Raw genomic sequence first — 20,261 nt, forward strand, 5'->3', positions numbered from 1 at the left:
CCTAATGTATTTTACTAGATGCAGACCTAATAGAATAGGGTCTAAGGCAAATGTTAAAGTTTGTTTAAACTTGTAAAACTGTTTTAAAACATTTACCTCCAAATTATAGTCAATTTTCCAGGCAAGTATATGTCTTGGGATTCTGCCTCCCTCCCCACTCAATACTGTGAAAAGCAAAACCGATGAAGGGGCTCCAATTCTTCTCAAGGTGAGACCTGCTGAGAATGCAGCCAGACCTAACGTGGCCTTTAAGTGAGAACTTGAATGTGTTTACAAATGTTGAGTCATATGAGTGAGCCCATCTTCCAAGATCTTTGGAAATCTCTAAATTCATGGATTATATAATTTCCTTCATAAATGTAATGTATAACAACTTTTTCAATAGCCCTTTGAGACCTAAGATCTACAGCATGAGAAAGCACAGTGTTTAAATGTGGCCCTTATTTAAAATCTAATTAGTTTTTACTCTGTGGTTAAAGACCACCTGCCAACGGTTAGAAAAATATAGTTAATACCACCAATGCCAAGGGTCTATGAAACAGACAAATTCACGTCAGTCTCCAACGTGGCTTACCAATAGCCTCTGATAAGACATGGATGATACTAATTATTCATCCTCAGCCTTAGAAGGTGGTTCTTCCTAATGATAGTATATGAAAATACAGAAACTACTGCTTCCCAACAACAAAGGAGGGTTGGGAGGAAAAGTGTTCTGTTATCTGTACCTAGTACCTGTATACATCAGAGGGATCCCACTTCTCCTCCCTAAACCCAATAAATTTATAAATTGTAAATACTGAAAAAACTTTCTTTACCTGGAGCACAAATACTCCACAGTCACTGTCATTTTTCTGTTGTGGAATACACTAAGGGGAAAAACAAAACGATCATTAAAATAAAACCAAGTATTCCTCTTCAGGTAAGAAAAGCTGTTTTTATGGAAAAATGAGCAAGACAGGAAACTTGTCTGTATCCAAGACAGCTGGTGTGTACCTCTGGTATTCCAAGTGTTTGAGTTTATGGAGGCATCTGGCCATGAAAAGAGCTATCAATCAACCACAACTTAGAACATTTTGCCTAAATATGAGAAGCGGGAAATCAAATAAAATCCTATTTTAAAACTTCCATTTGGATAATTAGTTTTGCTATCAATTCATTGACAATGGAATCAAAATGGAATTGTGGATCAGAGAACGCAGTGCCAGAGCGTGGCATGGACTCTGAATACTTAGTAACAATGCTGCTTGGCAGTCTTCCCTTTTCATCTGTATTTCACAACTCTGTCCTATTCTTTTAAAGACATGGTAAAGGTAAGCAGTATGTTTTCCAAAGAACTGGTTACTGTATTCTGCCTAAAGTGTTGGAATATGAAAGATCCTGATTAAATTTAGAATACCTGGATATACTACTGGGTAAATTCAGAATATTCACAAGTTCAGTTCTGGTTTGAACTAATATACTAGGTTATTGAAAACACAAAACATAAGTTTAGAAGTTAGAATTTAGTACAGTTCAAGGATAAACAAATAAGCCTTGTCCCTTTGGGTTTGGGTTAAAGGTTTATTTCAAGACCCTGCCTTTTTAACAGTGTCTTTGATCCGGATAGACCTGAGATCAAAGACTTCACTCTGTCAATAGTTTTGATGGCCTTTGGGGAAGCTCACACCTAGGATTCAGTTTTCTCATCTATAATAAAGAGCTTCTTATCCCTAAATGACCTGCCTACCTCACAAGACTGTAAGGATCAAATAAGATCATACATACAAAAACACTATGAAAACAAAGCAGTGCCCATAAAACGGAAGACACTGATACTTGTGACAGGGTTAAGAGGCTACGCCTGCTCACTCTGCCCCTCACACAGCTTTTATGTCTATGGCCAAACATAGTGCTGCTTCTAGACTGTTCAGACTGAAGCACTCAGGCCACTTGTCTTCCCCAAATGCCTGGAAAGCAGCCCAGTGCACTTGCTCCCTTAGTGAATCCAAATAGTCATTTCAGTATTTCTCTGGGTCTACATGAGTCATCTGGAAATAAGAGCCATGAGGCAAGAGGCAGGTGCCACCAAAAAAAATTTTTCCTTTTTTTCAACAGAGCAACTATATCATTAGCAGCTGCCCCTGGGATGAAATGACTGAATTTATTTGCCCCAGCAGGCAGTGGGAAATTGGGCAGCCAGGTGATGAATACTGAACTGAGGTTTACTCTGAGCTGCCTCCCTGCAGCCTCTAGGCTCTCTGTTGGTATCTTCATGATCAGTCTTCATGTGCTTTTAAAGACACCCACCCCCTTAGACAATTCCAGCCCCTTGACATGCCTGGGTTTTCATTTTTATCACTTACTTACCTTGGTAACAGCAGTCTGCCAACCCTGAAGAAATTCAGGTCTATTTTTTTCTCTGGCTTCAGTCAGCAAATACTTTCTTATATTCTGGTTAAAAAGAAACCACAACACAGATGCTGTGTTCCATCAGTTGGTGAAAAATGGAACCTGCCCGCAGCAGACAGAAGCAAAGGAGGAGGCTGTGGCCCCACCACTGGGCAGAGTATGCATTAAAGAGTTTAAAGCTGGAACTTGATTTCAGACCTTTTTCACTTTATAGAGTGAAGGACTCAGACCTTCTGTACTGTATGCACTTAAGACTGTGGACACTGGTATATGCTTTAATTAGATCTTTTTATGAGATGGTCAGCCTTTTCCAGGAGTAAGTCAACTTGCTGAATTTGAAACTTAAATAAATACTGGCAAAACAAAAAGAAAGGCTTAATTACTGCCAATGCTCAACAAAGGGAAGGAACCCATGGCAGAAATCATTAATAACTGAAATGAAATTTAAACATTCTAGCCTTAGATATACTCCATGTTTTTGAGGGCTGCAGGTAAAAGTATCATTCAGCTTCTAGAAAGTGATACTTAAAACCCATCCTGGATACTAAATACAGTCAAGTCCACTGCTGAAATCTCTACCAAGACGAAGCCTACTGGAGTTCCTAATTTTCCCTTATGCCCTCCACCTCTTTGTGTATCTTTCTCTGCCTATCTTTTCTAAGGGTGAAGTCAGAGGTTACATGAATTAAATTAACCCCCTGAAGGTGGAGCAGAAGTATGTATGTACATGTAGAGATACAAGTATGTGTCTGTATATACATACATACATATACACATACACATATCTGCATATTCATATTTTCTTTCCATATATGGTATCATTCTGCAACTTGCTTTTCCAAACTCAGTATGTCTTGGAGATCTTTCCACGTTAGGACACAAAGATCTACTATATTCTTTTTAACTGCTATTGTCAGTTTAATATTGTGAATATACTACAGTGTATGTATTTAGCTATTCTGTTAGTAGAGCTAAATTTAGGTTGTTTTGACTCTTCACTATTATCAGTAATGCTGCAATGAACATCCTGGTGTATGCCCCATTCTTGTGTGCATATACAAGTATTTTTATGTAGTATATACCAAGAAATAGAACTGGTATGTAATAGGATATGTGTCTTTTTAATTTATAAGGCACTTAGAATTGCTTAGAATTGTAATTGTTCCCCAAATGGCTGTATCAATTTATACACTCCACCAGAAATTGAAAATGCCTGTTTCTTACACCCACTTTAGTACCATCAAACTTTTCCTAACATAATAGGCAAAAAATGGAACCCTGAGGTGGTTTTAATTTGCATTTCCCATATTTCTGGTGAGGCTGAGCATCTCTCCATGTGTTTAATGGCTATTTGCATTTTTCCTAAAAATTACTTATTTTATCCTTTGTCCCTTTCTATTAGATACTTCTTTTTCTTATTCATTTGTAGTTCTTTTTATATTCTGGATAGTGACTATTATCTATGTCACAAACATTTTCTCCAAATCTATCCCTTTTAACTTTATGACAGACAGAAGTTTTAAATGATGACATGGTCAAATTTATCAATCTGTTCCTTTATGTCTTTTGCTTTTTTTGGTTCTGCATAAGAAGACCTTCCATACTCTTTGTGTTTTATATTTAGGTCATTATTCCATCTGGAATTTGTTCTTATAAATAGTATGAAATAGAATCTGTATTTTACTTTTCCAAATAGATAGCTAATTTTCCCAATGGCATATATTGAATAGCCTGTCCATCCCCAACTTTATTATATACTAAGTTCCCACATATACATGAGCTACTTCTAGATTCTCTATGCTGTTCCACCAATCCACTTGTCTATTCCTAAACCAATATAATTAAAATAGTTTTAATTTTTAAAACTTTGTGATATGGTTTGACATCTAGTAGACCAAATATTCCTTTCTTCAGTTTTGATCTACTTCAAAACTATTTTAGCTGTTCATGCACATGAATTTTGCAATATGAATTCTAGGATGAGCTTATCAGGTTTCATTCAAAATCCTCCTGGGAAATTGATTAGGACAGAAATTAGTATATATTAGTTTAGGGAGAATTAATCTCCTTCCAATACTGAGTGTGCCTGTCTTCCCATCTATTCAGACTTCCTTTAAATACTTTAGAGTCTTCATCTCAAAGAATGTCCCCATTTTTTGTTAGGGTATATTCCTGGGTAATTCATGTCTTTGCTACTTTTGAAAATGGAATCTTTCTGTTTTCATTTACATTTTCTAACTGTGTGGGAGAATCAGGAAACATACTGATTTTTCTTGCTTTGTATCCCACCATCTTATTGAACTCTTATTAACTGAACTCTAATATTTTGCCAGATGATTCTCTTGGCTATAATACATTCTACAGAAGTTACTTTGAAGATACAAGCCAATTTTAGCTCTAAGAGAAACCAAGGAAAATGATTTCTATCCACATTCAAAATGTATTTTTAAGGGAAAGACAGAAAAAAATCTGATGAAATCCAAAACAGGGCATGTATCTCAGAGAGGGATCCAGATCATGGACAGCTACCTCTTCCCACCTGGAGATTCCTCTTGTCCTTTTCTCTGCCAACATTTTTGACATGACATGACAGAAACTGATCATCTATGGTACTGACTTCTGTTGTTCTATCCTAGAGCTGAGATACCATCTGGTCAATCACAAAATAAATGGGGAAAAAAAAGGGGGGGCAGTATATTAACTTACCTCTACACAAAACTTAAAATGAATGCCTTGGGAATCATAAAATGAAATAATTCGATTAGAGAGTGTCACAGTAATGAGAGACCAGTGGACTTCCAGGTGAATAGGAATCAACAGAAGACTCTTTTTAAACAAATCCACCTGATCAAGAAAAGAAAAAGAAATGTAGCCATCACCACAGGCTTTCCAAACCAACAACAAACAGCAGCTTCCATTTACTGACCTTTGACCTGTCCAAGGTCATAAAACTAGGAAGTGGTGAAGCCAGAATCTGAACCCAGATCTTAGTCTAAAGCCCATGTTTGTAACTAGTAAGCTAAAACACACAAGAAAATTGAAGATACAGAAAGCACTGTTTTCCATTTAACCTGCTAAACCTGTGCTTATTAACTACCTAATATGACTTAGCCCCTTATTTTTAAGCTTAACTTATTTTCTTATATACATATTTGACCTAGAATCAATTCTTATTTAGGAAGGAATTGTGGTATTAGAAAACAACATAGCCGCCTTTTAGCCTTCTATCTTTCTACAGATTCAGTACAGTAGTTAAGATCACAGGCTCTGAAGTTAAGTCTGGTCAAGTTCAAATTGTAGCTCTGCCACTTATTGGCCAGATGACTTTGGCAATTTTCATAGCTTCTCTGTGCCTTGATTTCCTCAATTATAAAATACAGATAACAATAGTACCGACCTTATGAAGTTGTTGAGAGTGACAATAAATGTAAAATGCACACAAGTGTGCTTAGCAAATTATATGTAGCCAATAAATCTTAGCTGTTATCATTAACACTACCTCGAATCTCTCAGATGTCGAAATTGAGAAAAAGAGCCTTGATAATTCTTCATGTCCTTCACATCCTCACTCACCCTTCATATCGTAATACATATCGTTTAAAAATCTAGAAATATTCACTATACCACTCAAAATCCCAGTTGTGGACTGGATGATAAAGTAGTAGGTACTCAATAAACATTCGTAAAAGAGTGAATGGATTTTTCTCAGGTGTTTCTTGTATTTTAGTGATTCCCTGGGTTAAAACAATTACAGGGCTATTTTCTTTTTTAATTATTTATTTTATTTTTGGCTGCGTTGGGTCTTCCTTGTGGTGCACGTGCTTCTCATTGCCATGGCTTTTCTTGTTGCGGAGCACAGGCTCTAGGCACAAGGGCTTCAGTAGTTGTAGCACGAGGGCTCAGTAGTTGTGGCTCACAGGCTCTAGAGAACAGGCTCAGGAGTTGTGGCGCATGGGCTTGGTTGCTCTGCAGCATGTGGGACCTTCCCGGATCACGGATCAAACCCGTGTCCCCTGCACTGGCAGGTGGATTCTCAACCACTGCGCCACCAGGGAAGTCCCTACAGGGCTATTTTAAACTAGATTCTTAGAAACTATTTCTCAAGCGTTCTTTGCTTTCTGATATTCAGATAATGTCCTGTTCTAGAAGAATCTTCTACCAGTCTACATGACCTTGTAACAAACCACTTCTGCTTTTCAGTTTCTGTATCCATAAACCTGGGAGGTGAGGTGGACAGGAAATACTAAATAGGACAGACAATTGGTCCTTTCCAGCTCAAAAATTCTGAGTAACTAAAACAAGAAATCATATTTAAAATACAGCATTAAATGAGACCAAATTTACACTTTTCTCAAAAAGAAACTTTTTTCTTAATTATAAATCAATTTTAAAATAAAAATTACAAAATACAGATAAAAGGATATACTTCAGGTTATGTCTTTCCAGATCTTTGTCTTCTTTTTAATATATTAATTTTCACACACACACACACACACACACACACACAACCTTATTACATATATGTAATTAAGAATGACGTGTGTGGAGTGACTAAGATAGAAAAATAGAGGATGTGATGATGAAGAGTCTGGTTGTTAACAGGCTTTCTTAGATTGAGAGATAATGTCTAAACAAGACTGAGTTTGGAGCACATTTCTTCAACATGTGTAGGTTAAAGGTTTCACTTGTCAGGTGGAGTGTGTATTGAGACTGTGTATTGAGACTTGTGTATAAACAAGAAGGTAGGCACAAAGCCCTCCGGTTATCAGAGGATTTAGCTTCAGGAGAAATGGGGGGTTATCTACTCTAGATGGCAAAGAGTTGGGAGAGGCTCACGGGCTTGGCATGCTAATAAGGTAGAATTAGAAGATGAACTTTCAAAACACATTGTTTACAAAAATCTTTCTCAATGAACTATGCCCTCTCTGTATGTATTAAAAAAGTTGGTTTCTCATTTGGATAATAAAGTGGAGAGCTAGTAGTGGGAACTTATCTAATTCAAAGTTAGTACTTAAATTTCTAAGAAAAATATATCTGAAACAGTAACAAGTTGTATATTGCCAAAAACTACAGGAAAAAATGAAATATAATGCCTTGATTTGGAGATGAAAAGAGCTTGAAATACATAAAGTACTTTAAAATTGTAGAAAATATAGTTCAAAATGATGAAATAAGAATGATGAAATAAGAACATGCTACAGCAGGAGGGACAAAAAAAAAAAAAGAATGATGTGTGTGGTCAATTGTATTACTGATCTCAATTATTTGGTGTCCTCCCTGTAAGAGGATTATACAGAACTACCTATTACCATGTGGCTTCACTGCCCCTTCCAGGGGGAAAAATGTAGTCATATGATTCGCTGTAAAGAGAAATGAACTTATGTCATGACCAAGCTGAAACTTCAAGAGCCATCATGTGGCCCTGAGACTGACATGTCTGAAGATTAGGTGCTGCTCCTTCAGTTTGGGTCCCATTAAAGGAATAAAGATGAGAAAACACAGGATCATCTCCTTAGATATAGGGAAAAGCATTTGATAAAATTCAACATCCATCTATGATTAAAAGCTCTCAGCAAACTAAGAATAGGAGGGAACTTCCTTAACCTGATAAAGAGCATCTACAAAAAACCTACAACTGACATCATAAACAGCAGTGAAAAACTGAATGCTTTCCTCCTAAGATTAGGAACAAGGCAAAGGTGTCCTCTCTCATTACTTTTATTCAACAATGTACTAGGGGCTTCCCTGGTGGCGCAGTGGTTGAGAGTCTGCCTGCCAATGCAGGGGACACGGGTTCGAGCCCTGGTCTGGGAAGATCCCACATGCCGCGGAGCAACTAGGCCCGTGAGCCACAACTGCTGAGCCTGTGCGTCTGGAGCCTGTGCTCCGCAACAAGAGAGGCCGCGATAGTGAGAGGCCCGCGCACCACGATGAAGAGTGGCCCCCGCTTGCCACAACTAGAGAAAGCCCTCGCACAGAAACGAAGACCCAACACAGCCAAAAATAAATAAATAAATAAATATTTAAAAAAAAAAAAAGAAAACCGGTCTCTTTAAAAAAAACAAAAAAACAAAAAAAAAACAATGTACTAGAAGTCCTAGCCAGTGCAATAAAGCAAGAAAAAGATGGCATACGATTTGGAAAGGAAGAAATAAAACAGTCATTACTTACAGACATGACTTTCTATGAAATTCTCACATAATCTACAAAAAGCTCCTAAAACCAGTGAGTGAGATTGACAAGTCACAGGATACAAGGTCAATTTACAGAAATCAATTGTATTTCTATATACTAACTGCAAACAATTGGAAGATAACATTTTAAAAATTCTGTTTTTAGCAGTTTCATCAATATGAAGTACTTAGGGATACATTAAAAAAAAAAATAAGAGCTCACATGCCACAATTAAGGAGCCCAGCGGCTGCAACTAAGGGACCTGCAAGTTGCAACTAAGGAGCACATGTGCTGCAACTAAAGGAGCTGGTGAGCCACAACTAAGGATCCCGCCTGCTGCAACTAAGACGCAGCGCAACCAAATAAATAAATACGTGCAAGACCTGTACACTAAGATTTATAAAATATTGCTGAGAAAAATTAAAGACCCAAATAAATGGAAAATATACCATGTCATGGACTAGAAGACTTAATACCGTTAAGATGTCCATTCTCCCCAAATGAACATACAGATTAAACACAATCCCAATCATAATCCAGCAAGTTTTTTAAAAGTAGAGATTGACAAAATGATTCTAAAATTTATATGAAAATGCAAAAGGACCTAGAATTGCCAAAGCAATTTGGAAAAAGAAGGCTAAAGCTGGACACTTACACTGATTTAAAGACAAACTGTAAAGATAAAGTGATCAAGACAGTGTGGTATTAGCATAAAAACAAAGAGATCGATGCAAGAAAACATAAAGTCCAGAAACAGACCCATACATATATGGTCCACTGACTTTCTACAAAGATGCCAAAGCAATTAAAGTGGGAAAGAGAAGCCTTTTCAGGAAATGCCAATGGAGGGAAAAAAAAAAGAACCTTGATCCCTACTTTATGTCTTACACAAAAACTGAGATGTACCAGAGATGTAAATGTAAAACCTAAAACTATAAAGCTGTTAGAAGAAAACATATGAGGCAACTATTTTTTAGACTGGATATAGAAAGCAAGACTATAAAAGAAAAAAGTATGGTAAATTAGATTTCATCAAAATAAAAATCTCCATTCATCAAAACACATGTTTAGGGACTTCCCTGGCGGTCCAGTGGTTAAGACGCCACACTCCCAATGCAGGGGGCACTGGTTCAATCCCTGGTCAGGGAACTAAGATCCCAAATGCCTCATGGTGTGGCCAAAAAAAAAAAAAACCACATATTTAAGAAATAAGTATAAAAGCCACAGACTGAGAGAAAACAATAAAAAAGTATAGATCTGACAAAGGACTTACATCCAGAACTCAATAATAAGCACTTCTTTATTACAAAACTTTTCATTTTTTAAAAAAATTAATTTATTTATCTATTTTTGGCTGTGTTGGGTCTTCATTGCTGCATGCGGGTTTTCTCTAGTTGCGGCGAGCAGGGGCTACTCTTCATTGCAGTGCGCGGGCTTCTCACTGCAGTGGCTTCTCTTGTTGAGTAGCACGGGTTCTAGGCACGCAGGCTTCAGTAGTTGAAGCACGCGGGCTCAGTAGTTGTGGCTCGTGGGCTCTAGAGCGCAAGCTCCGTAGTTGTGGCGCACAGGCTTAGCTGCCCTGCAGCATGTGGGATCTTCCTGGACCAGGGATCGAACCTGTGTCCCCTGCATTGGCAGGCGGATTCTTAACCACTGCGCCACCAGGGAAGTCCCAAACTTTTCATTCTTATCATTCACCCATTTTTCTATTGAGTTGGTGAGGTCTTTTTCTTATTGATGTGTAGAAGCACTTTATATATTTAAATAATTAGTTCTGTGATTTGAATTGCAAATATTTTTTCCCAGTTTACTGTTTGTCCTTTTAGGTAATTTAATTAATTCTTTTTTTTTTTTTATGTCATCTGAGTTTTAAGTTGTACACAGAATGGACTTTGCTACTCTGAGATTATTTTTTTAAAGTTCTGCTATAGATTTCCTTTGTACTTCCACTGTTTCACTGTCTTGTTGCATTCAAATCCTTCGTCGTTCTGTAATTTATCTTAATGTAGTCTAATTTAGTGAGTACTTAATTCTTCTATCTTTCATTTTTTCTTTAATAATAATGTATTTATGGCCATTATTTTTTCCTCAAAACAGCTTTCATTATGTTCCATAGTGGTTGGTAAGATGTGTTCCCCTTTCTATCCTTTTCTAGACAGTTTGTATATAATTTCATTTTTTATTTTCTTTTAGACCCAGGGGTTATTAAATCAAGGGTTTATATCAAGTGCATTTTTTTAATTAAGATTTTTTTTAGTCATCTTTTAATATTTATTTTTAATTTAACTGAACTGTGGTTAAGGAATAGTGTAATAATTTTCTTTGTGGCCAAGTACATGGTCAATTTTTTACAAATGTTCCTTAGATATAGGAATAAATGTATATTCTCTTTTTGAGGGGTATAAAGATCTAGTATATATCTATTAAACCAAAAGCACTGGTTGTATTATTTTTTATTTATGATCTTATTTTTTATCTACTAGATTTGTCCAACTATGAAAGAGGTCTCCCACTATCACTATTTACCAAGGTCTCCTAGCTTTTGTAATCATTGTTATATCTCCTATGTATTGAAGTTTTATCATACAGTGTACTTTTCACCTTAAATTCTACCTCATCTGCTGTTAATACTGCTATTCCTCCTTTTTGCTTGCCACTTTCTTTTGGTTTGCATTTGCCTAGTACCTCTTTACCTGTCACTTTACTTTCAAGCTTTCTTTTTCATATTATTTTATGTTTACTTCTTATACACAGCATATAGCTGGATTTTCTGATTTAACCCAATCTGAGAGGGTCCAGAGGATGGAACAATTTAACTTATTCTATTTAATGAAATGACTCACATATTTATACTTGACTTTATTCCTTCATTCTCATGTTGTTTATTATTCGGGAATTCTTCCATGAGTGTATATTTTTCCACGCTATTTACAAGGCATACCTTGTTTTACTGTACTTTGCAGATATTGCATTTTTTATAAATTGAAGGTTTATGGCAACCCTGCATAGATAGTCTATTGCCACCCTTTTTCCAACAACATTTGTTTTCTTCATGTCTCTGTGTCACATTTTGGTAATTCTTGCAGTATTTCAAATTGTTTTATTATTATTTTATTTGTTATGGTTATCTGTGATCAATGATCTTTGATATTACTGCTACAACTCACTGAAGGCTAAGGGGATGGTTAGCATTTTTTAGCAAAAAAGCATTTTTAATTAAGGTATGCACATTATTTTTTTAGACATAATGCTATTGCAAACGTAAGGGACTACAATATAGTGTAAACATAACTTTTATACGCACTGGGAAACCAAAAAATCCAGTGACTCACTTTATTGCAATATTCACTTTATTGTGGTGGTCTGGAACCAAACCTACAATATCTCCAAGGTATACCTGTCTAACCTTTCTCTAATCCATACTACATATGATCATCTTTCCTCAGCTATGTAACTTTTCCTGGTTAAGTGGCATCCTATTATATGTATGTACAGTTTTAATTTGACCAATCCCCTACTAATTAGTTGTCCTCAATTTTTCTAATATCAACACCACCACAGCCCATCCAATGGCACAAGCCACATACTCAGAAGTCATCTTTCACACTTCCTTCTCCTTCATTCCCATAACCTACTCATCACCAAGTCCTGTTATTTTACTCCCTAGGTCACACTCATATTTGTGTACATCTTCCATCACTACCATTCTAATTTAAAGTATCATCTATCTGCAGTGGCCTCCTGTTCTACCCACATCAACTTTGCTCCCACACTCGTCCAGCTTCTTCAGTGCCACCAGAGCAGACTACAAATTGGATGTCGTCACCTACAACCCTTCAATAGATTTTTACGCATTTAGGATAAAATTCAAAACACAGACCTCAAGGCCCTGATCTCTGGATCAGATCCACTTTATGCCACTCTCTTTGCTCTGCATTCCAGCTACACTAGTCTTCTCCCATGCTTCTACCATAATATAAAAATGATGACCACTTAATGTGTGTTTATCATGTACTTAGTGGTTTACATGCATTATCTCATTTAATCCTCACAAGATAAATAAAACTGATATTTCTATTTTATAGATGATGAAACTGAAGCTTAAAGGAATTAAGTAATTTGCCCAAGGTCTTAAAACCAGTTAAGTGGCTGAACCAGGATCTGAACCCAAAAAATCTTATATGTTCTGGTATAATGTTATAAGTCATAATTCTAGTTATTACTTTAAAATGTATATCTCAGAAATAACTAAATTTCCTTGTCAATTGCATTATTATGAACTTTCATCAAATCTTTAACCGTGGTCATTTTTAAGTCTTTTGTCATTTACAGACAGTTCTGGGTGTACTCTGATGCTTTTGCAAATATGTTCCTATAAAAGGGTTTCATCTTCAAGGAATTCATGGAAAAGACTCTTGACAAGTACAGGTTTCTGGTAACTGACTATACTGCTGAACTGAATGAATAAGCATTTTCAGAACTCTAATGGAAAACTGATGAACTCATAAAAGTGCTAACAAAAGATCAAGATTAAAAAAAAAAACAAATTAATTACATGGGACTGAGTGAACTGATGAGGATGATTATAATTTTTGTGACTTTGTTTGAATAATAATAAAAAAAAAAATCCCAAAGGACTCAGGGGCAAAAAATATACAAATCAATTTTCACTGCAAAGTAAAGGAGCTGTTACAGTGGAGGATTACTGGACTGAATGTCAATATTATGACATAGTATGAGTGTGTTTCGTGTTTGGTAATTGCAATCATTGTTGCTTTTGTTGTGGTCATCCATTTACAATGCTTGGTGTCAGTCTATTTACCTCTTGTAAAAATACAGTGTGTGTGTGTGTAAAAAAAAAAAAAAAAAAAAAAAAGGATCTGAACCCAGGTCTGAATCCTGGGTTCGTTATATCTATTTCCCCAGATGTGCACTCTTCAACCACATTTAGTTTATCTTGCCACTACTGATGATGCCTTGAACATATTACCTATATAGCAATGTTCAATCAGGTGTTTGTACTTTGCAAAAAATTATTTCCACCCACAACTACGTAAAACAAGACTTAACTCCTAATTTCTCTAACCCATCCAGTATAAAAAGTGAAAAGTTACAGTATCTCTAGACCTATGACTGTGGATTTTGAACTTGTTGGTAATTTCAAAATATCAAAAATAGAATATAAATAGGCTTTTAGAATAATGTTTCTGACATAGTCAATGAATACTGAGAGAAATTAAGGTTGGAAAGTACCTTAGGGATTGCTCTAATTTATCATTTTGTTTTATAAATAAGCAATCTGAAGCCCAAATTAAGTGTCTTGCCTAAGTTGTACAGCAAGCTAATAGCAATGTCAGAACCATGAACTTCCAATCCAGTGCTTTCTGTTATAGCAGATTCCAATCAACTGAATAGACTCAAGAATTTTACTAGTGTCTTGTCTTTCAAGCAAAAAGATTCCTTTGCGATGACCTAGGGGGTGGGATAAGGAGGGTAGGAGGGAGGCTCAAGAGGGAGGGGATATGGGGATACATGTATGCATATGGCTGATTCACTTTGTTGTACAACAGAAACTAACACAGTATTGTGAAGCAATTATACTCCAATAAAGATCTATAAAAATAAATAAAATTTAAAAATAAACATAATCAAATGATGATGATAAAAAAATAGATTCAAAGAAACAAAAAAAACTTACATTAAAAAGCCTGTTTCTAATTAACATCATAATTGGCAATAAAGTTATCCTTCCACTCAAAGTGGCTTATCATCTGCATTTCAAATTTAGAATAAAAAAGAAATTTAAAAAAAAAAAGAAATAAAGAGAATACCTTTTTAGTCCATCTTTTTACTCCATTATATCCTTTGGTTACCAGCTGTCTATGAAAAAAGCTGTTGAAGAAGTGAACCTAGAAAGACATCAAATACAAGCACTCAGATTATATTAAGCTGTGCCAAGACTTAACTTCACAAGAAAATGGAAATTTTAAAATCCCTGAAAGATGGACCATAAAATGAGGAAAAGTTTCTTCTTAAAAATAATGACTAAAACATACATTAACCAGTTCAAAGAAGACTGTTCCAAATTTTCATTAGGATGACCTTACAGATGTGGTTGGTCTATAGTCAGAACTGGAATGGGGCAGTAAATAAATTACCTGAATCCAATCAAGTAAAGAAGCAACCTGATAAATCTCGTCAAATCAGGTGATAAAGTTGAAAGAGGCTATGAAAGAATCAGGTAACAATTACTTTGAATTCAAGGGATGTGGAGTACAGAACTAACCCCATCTGAAGGATGTGGATTTGGAGACTCCTATAGTCATAACAACTATAAAAAGCCTTTAGCATGAACATTTCTAGCACTGAAAAAAATTACCCTAGTCGTATGTAGCATCATGTCCTGCATCCTTGGCTTTTTCAAAATTCTGGCTTATAGATGAGTATCAGCTCACCTGAGACAGTAAACATACTATGGTCTTAAAGTGTTCACTCAGTAACTTTGACTCACTTGAGATGATAAAACTTGAGATGATAAAAGCCCTTAGTGCTGAGGTTCTCAGGGTGTGGTCATCAGACCAGCAGTATCAGCATCACCTGGGAACTTGTAAAAAGGGAAATTCTCAGGCCCCACTCCAGTCCTACTAAAGCAGAAACTGTGAGGGTAGGGCTCAGCAATCTGCTTTCTGAGGATTCTGATGCACACTTGTTTTGAGAATCACACAGTTTAAGATATCAATAAAAAAGGCTTGTAGTAGCTATCTCTAGACAGTAATCCTCAAACTTTGAGTCCTTCAGAATCTGCAGGGCTTGTTAAAACACAGACTGCTGGGCCCCACCTCCAGTTTCTGATTTAGTAGGTGTGGGCTGGATCCAAAACTCTGCATTCCTAGTGAATTCCCAGGTGATGCTGATGCTGCTGGTTTGGAGACTATACTTTGAGAACCACGGCCTTGGTTAGGTGTCCTTTTCATCCAATGAAGGTTTAGAATTAAATGTAGTGGTAATGAAGGGAAATTATACTCTTGAAATTAATACTTTTATGTTAAAAATCATCTGGTGTTTAAATCTAAACATACAGGTGTATGTTTAGATTTCTGATGATTAAGAGAATTTGAAAAAATAGAGACTCTGACAGATTAGCTTCATGATACCAATTTAAAATGTATAGCAGATTTTTGATTTTAAGTGGAAAGTTATGACATTTTGTCTATATTAATAAAGTGTTGGAATCTAAGATTCATTATATTTACCTGTTTAAATTATTAGATTTATAAAAGTTTATAAAGTACTTGGAAAGGTTTTGCTTGTTGAAATTAAAGGCTGCCCATCAGGCAATGTGAGTAATCAGAAAGAAAATTTAATATATTAAATTTTAAAAAATAGTAACTAAGCTCTTGAGGGAATTTTAGAGTTTAAGGGGGGTTAGTTTGTATTTAAACTGAGTACCAAAGATTAATCCAAGAAAAAGTGAAGATGAATACTACTTTACTACATTTTTAAAGGGAGTAATACATTAAGTTAAAATTTTTTTAAGTTAAATTTAAAAACTCAAAGCAAATAGTCCTTTTTGTGCATCTCCCCACTAAAGAAAATAAAAGCCTCCTCAAGGTATCAAAAAACACACCCATTCTGAAATAAATAAGCAGGAAAACACTGGCATCATGATTTTCTTATGCTGAAATGATTTTTATAGACCTAATGCGCAATCCTAGCACATATCAAGACAAAAACCTCCTTTTAAAAATCTAAGAAATATCAAATAATTACATAAAGTTAAAAAAAAAAGCTTCTTCCTTTAATACACAAGGACTTTTTCTCCTAAAGAGAAAGTTTTCACTTACTTTGTCTGGGACTGCATCCATTATCAGCTCACCGTACATATTAATGACCTATAAAAAGTCAACATAAAACAAGCTCACTAATAACCCTATGCAATTCAGAACATCCACTCAGAATGAATAACATATTGCTACTGCTAACAGTAATCAAACCTTTCCAATACTGTACTGGGTTAGTGAATGAGTCACTTCAGTAAGTACTAAAGAATCCTTGATTCCAAAAGATAATTGTGAGGCCAACCTAGAGGTTATTAATTACATTTTATTGTCCAATATCCTCTGCAACTTCCATGCTGAGAATATACAATACACTAACCTGGTCATTCAGCCAATTCTGACCATCCAGGGTTGCCAGATCATCCATATCCAGCATGTGCTTATTGTAGAAGATGCGGAAGTTGCATTTTTGATGTCTGGCCCGATAGTTTGTTATCTCCCTGTTGATAAAAGGTTTTCTGAAACAGAAATATTTTGAAAGAAAAAGTAAAAAAAAAAAAAAAAACCACGAAACAAAAGTTCAACTCTGTTTATTGCTAAGTATCTTTTTTTTTTTAAATCAAGAGAAAAGTCATATAAGCCAATAATTTTCTTTTCAATGGCTTAACTTAAGCATCATTGACAAACCTATTAGAAAAGTCTTCGTTAAAGACATCTTTTAATCTTCCGAGGACATCTTTTTCACTGAGTGGGACCAAACTGCCATACTTCTTCATAACCTCATCTAGGAATCCTAAATAAAGGAAGAAAGAAAAATTAAGATGGAAAAGCCATTTTCAGCAAAGTCATTGTCCCATTACTTAACCTATACACAACACTTAATGTACATTTAACCTACATTACTAAATGCATTATAAAAAGAAATCTTTTAAAAGTTATACTTTGTAAAAAAAAAAAAAAAAAAAATTAAACGGATCAGGCCCTCACCATTCCAATCTAGAGAAAAATGCTCTAAGGCATCATTTCACATTGGATTTTTAAGCTACTGATGCATTGTTAGAAAATGGATAGCTGAAACTAAAGACTGACATTTTTCAGTATCTTAACCTTGGAGAAGAATCCTATCTCCCAAAGGTAAAACCTAAAGGGTTAATCACCTAGTTAAGTGTGTCTATCACATTTGGTAACTGAAGAAATTATCTTTTTAAAAATCACAATTAGAGGGCTTCCCTGGTGGCGCAGTGGTTGAGAGTCTGCCCGCCAATGCAGGGGACACGGGTTCGAGCCCTGGTCTGGGAAGATCCCACATGCCGCGGAGCAATTAGGCCCGTGAGCCACAATTACTGAGCCTGCGCATCTGGAGCCTGTGCTCCGCAACAAGAGAGGCCGCGATAGAGGCCCACGCACCGCGATGAAGAGTGGCCCCCACTTGCCGCAACTAGAGGAAGCCCTCGCACAGAAACAAAGACCCAACACAGCCATAAATAAATAAATAAATAATTTTTTTTAAAAAATCACAATTAGAGAGAACTGTTGAGATCACTGTCATTGTATTTATTATTTGATAAAGGTGTGAAATTTCACATCTCATAACAAGGGACATATACTAAGGCATTTTTAATATCATACAATTTGACAGTTATTTTAACACTCATGATACTGCATAACCCTAAGAGGTGAGCTTAACCTTATGAAGTGAGCTTAACCCTATGAAGTGAGCTTAACTGGATAACAGCTGGTGAGGCATGTTTTAAAAGAGGAAACAGAATTAAAGAATGACTTCTTGGCCAGGATACAGGCTAGTCTTTACGTCAACTTAAGTAATAGGTATATGCATTTTAATGGTTTCCAAGAGGACCCACTGAAGAAATATACCTAAAAATACTCTAGGAAATAAAACCAGGCCATTATTTCTAAGTAACTACAAAGAAGCTGAGGGAAGGCTTAGAGGCTCACAGAAGTGGAGATATGACTTAGGCTATCCACTGATGCTGAGTGGGGAGAGCAACAGTCTGGCTAACCATCGGTCTGACAGTTAAGTCCACCGAGTTAAGATGGAAAAAATGAGGACTGTTAGTCACTTATTTTACCCAGCCCCCTAACTTCAAGAATGGCCTCTGCTAAGTATCTATATAAAACGGACAGGAATGATTACAACACAGTAACTGTCCTGGAAATAGAGTGTTTTGTATGCGGGAGGAGCAGACAAATGTGTGAAAAACCTATTTTCCTCCTGTTAGTCTCCCACCAGAGTGACTCCCAATTTGAAAGGCTTAAGAGTATAGTAAGCAGTATAGTAAGAGTAAGTAAGTAAAGAGTTGCTTGCTTATGTCTGCTCCTGGTCTAGGCTTTAGGCATACAGAAGACAGAAAGGGAGTCCCATGTTCCAGTTTAGTCAGAGCAGGAGATGACTTGGGGCTTCTAAACTAGGAATCCGTTGGGCCTGTTTGCCGACAGCGTTTACTATATCATATCTTACAGTTGTCTAAGCGTAGTCTTGTGTCTACGTGGGAGAATGGACCCAAACAGAAGATAAGGATTCCCAACATTTGAGAAACTGCATTTAAGGAACAAATTTTATACAAAAATATTGCCCCTAATAACAAAAAGTTAAACTTTAGGCCCAGCAACCTTAATTGAGACTCTTCAAATAAGAACGCAATCTCTTCTACCAAGTGAATATGGACCCAATTCCAAACTTGTAACAAGAAGTGTCCTTGTTATGTTAACAATGTTATTTCTGGACGGCAGTGTTTGGGGGATTTTAAGTTGTTATGTTTAAGTTGTTATGTTTTTTTCCTCTTATCCATATTTTTGTTTTCACTTTCAGATGATAAACATGGATTGGTAATGCAGTAGAAAAGCCCTACCTGGATCTTCAAGGAGAACCCTAATGACAATGTCTCACTGATGCACACCATTATCTCACTAGGACCAGAAGTAAACAACAGTTAAAATGCACTCATACTGAAGCCCGCGTGCCTAGAGCCCGTGCTCCACAACAAGAGAAGCCACTGCAATGAGAAGACTGTGCACTACAACAGAGTAGCCCCCGCTCTCCGCAACTAGAGAAAGCCCACGCACGGCAACGAAGACCCAATGCAGCCAAAAATAAATACATAATTAAAAAAAAAAAAAAAACCACTCATAAGCCAAGCACTAGCATACCTCGTTTCATCCTTATAACTATCCTATGTGTTAGACAGTATCCCTACTTTAAAAATGGAGACAGGCGGCTTAAGGAGGTTAAATAACTTCCCCAAGGACCCTTAACTAGCATATGGCAGAAATCAGGTTCTGACCGTAGGTTATGTGACAACAGAAACTGAGCCGTTAACGTCTATGCCAGCTCCAATGCAGAAAATATCTATTATCTCTTCTCTACAAAACAACTTAGTTCTTCATTTTACCTTTCCCTTCTAATACCCATGGGCCAAGAGTAACCCAAAAAACAGACTTCTTAAAATTAGAGTTAGGGAATTCCCTGGTGGTCCAGTGGTTAGGATTCCGCGCTTCCACTGCAGGGGGCAGTGGTTCGATCCCTGGTTGGGGAACTAAGATCCCACTTGCTGCAGGGCTCAGCCAAAAAATAAAAATAAAAAAATAAAATGAGAGTTAAATTCACTATTTATCCACTTGTTTTCACCAAACCAATGAATCAAAAAGGAAAATGCATTTGGAACATACAATTTCTTTTATTCCAAAAGTACTAAAATTTTAGTATGACCAAGAAACAAAGGATAAAATATTAGGAAAAAACAAAACAATGAAAAATTAGAGTTCAAATTATATTCCATCCTGTAAGTACAAAAGGTAATAATGTGAAAAACAAAAACTGAGGTGTTTTTTAGAAGTTAAATTACTCATCATGTTAAACCAACTGTGTTAGACAGCTTTTTCTTGCAACAACTGATATGGGTC

The 20,261-nt window shown here is 36.2% G+C and overlaps 1 protein-coding gene across 8 annotated transcripts in view; it reads right to left on the minus strand.

Moving 5' to 3' along the window:
* Positions 1 to 20,261, minus strand: part of SENP5 (SUMO specific peptidase 5) — a 40,661-nt gene that overhangs the window by 2,417 nt on the left and 17,983 nt on the right. For 6 of the 8 annotated variants that reach the window (XM_068546504.1, XM_068546501.1, XM_068546499.1 and 3 more), the window contains 7 exons: positions 17,028 to 17,133; positions 16,720 to 16,858; positions 16,407 to 16,454; positions 14,394 to 14,471; positions 5,095 to 5,232; positions 2,347 to 2,430; positions 816 to 866 (listed from right to left, as the gene is read on the minus strand). In XM_068546504.1, coding sequence (XP_068402605.1) covers positions 816 to 866; positions 2,347 to 2,430; positions 5,095 to 5,232; positions 14,394 to 14,471; positions 16,407 to 16,454; positions 16,720 to 16,858; positions 17,028 to 17,133 — 644 coding nt within the window. The other 2 variants (XM_068546503.1, XM_068546505.1) reach the window with 2 other exon arrangements.

Source organism: Eschrichtius robustus, chromosome 6 (genome assembly GCF_028021215.1).
Source record: "Eschrichtius robustus isolate mEscRob2 chromosome 6, mEscRob2.pri, whole genome shotgun sequence".
In the NCBI taxonomy this organism is placed as follows: domain Eukaryota; kingdom Metazoa; phylum Chordata; class Mammalia; order Artiodactyla; family Eschrichtiidae; genus Eschrichtius; species Eschrichtius robustus.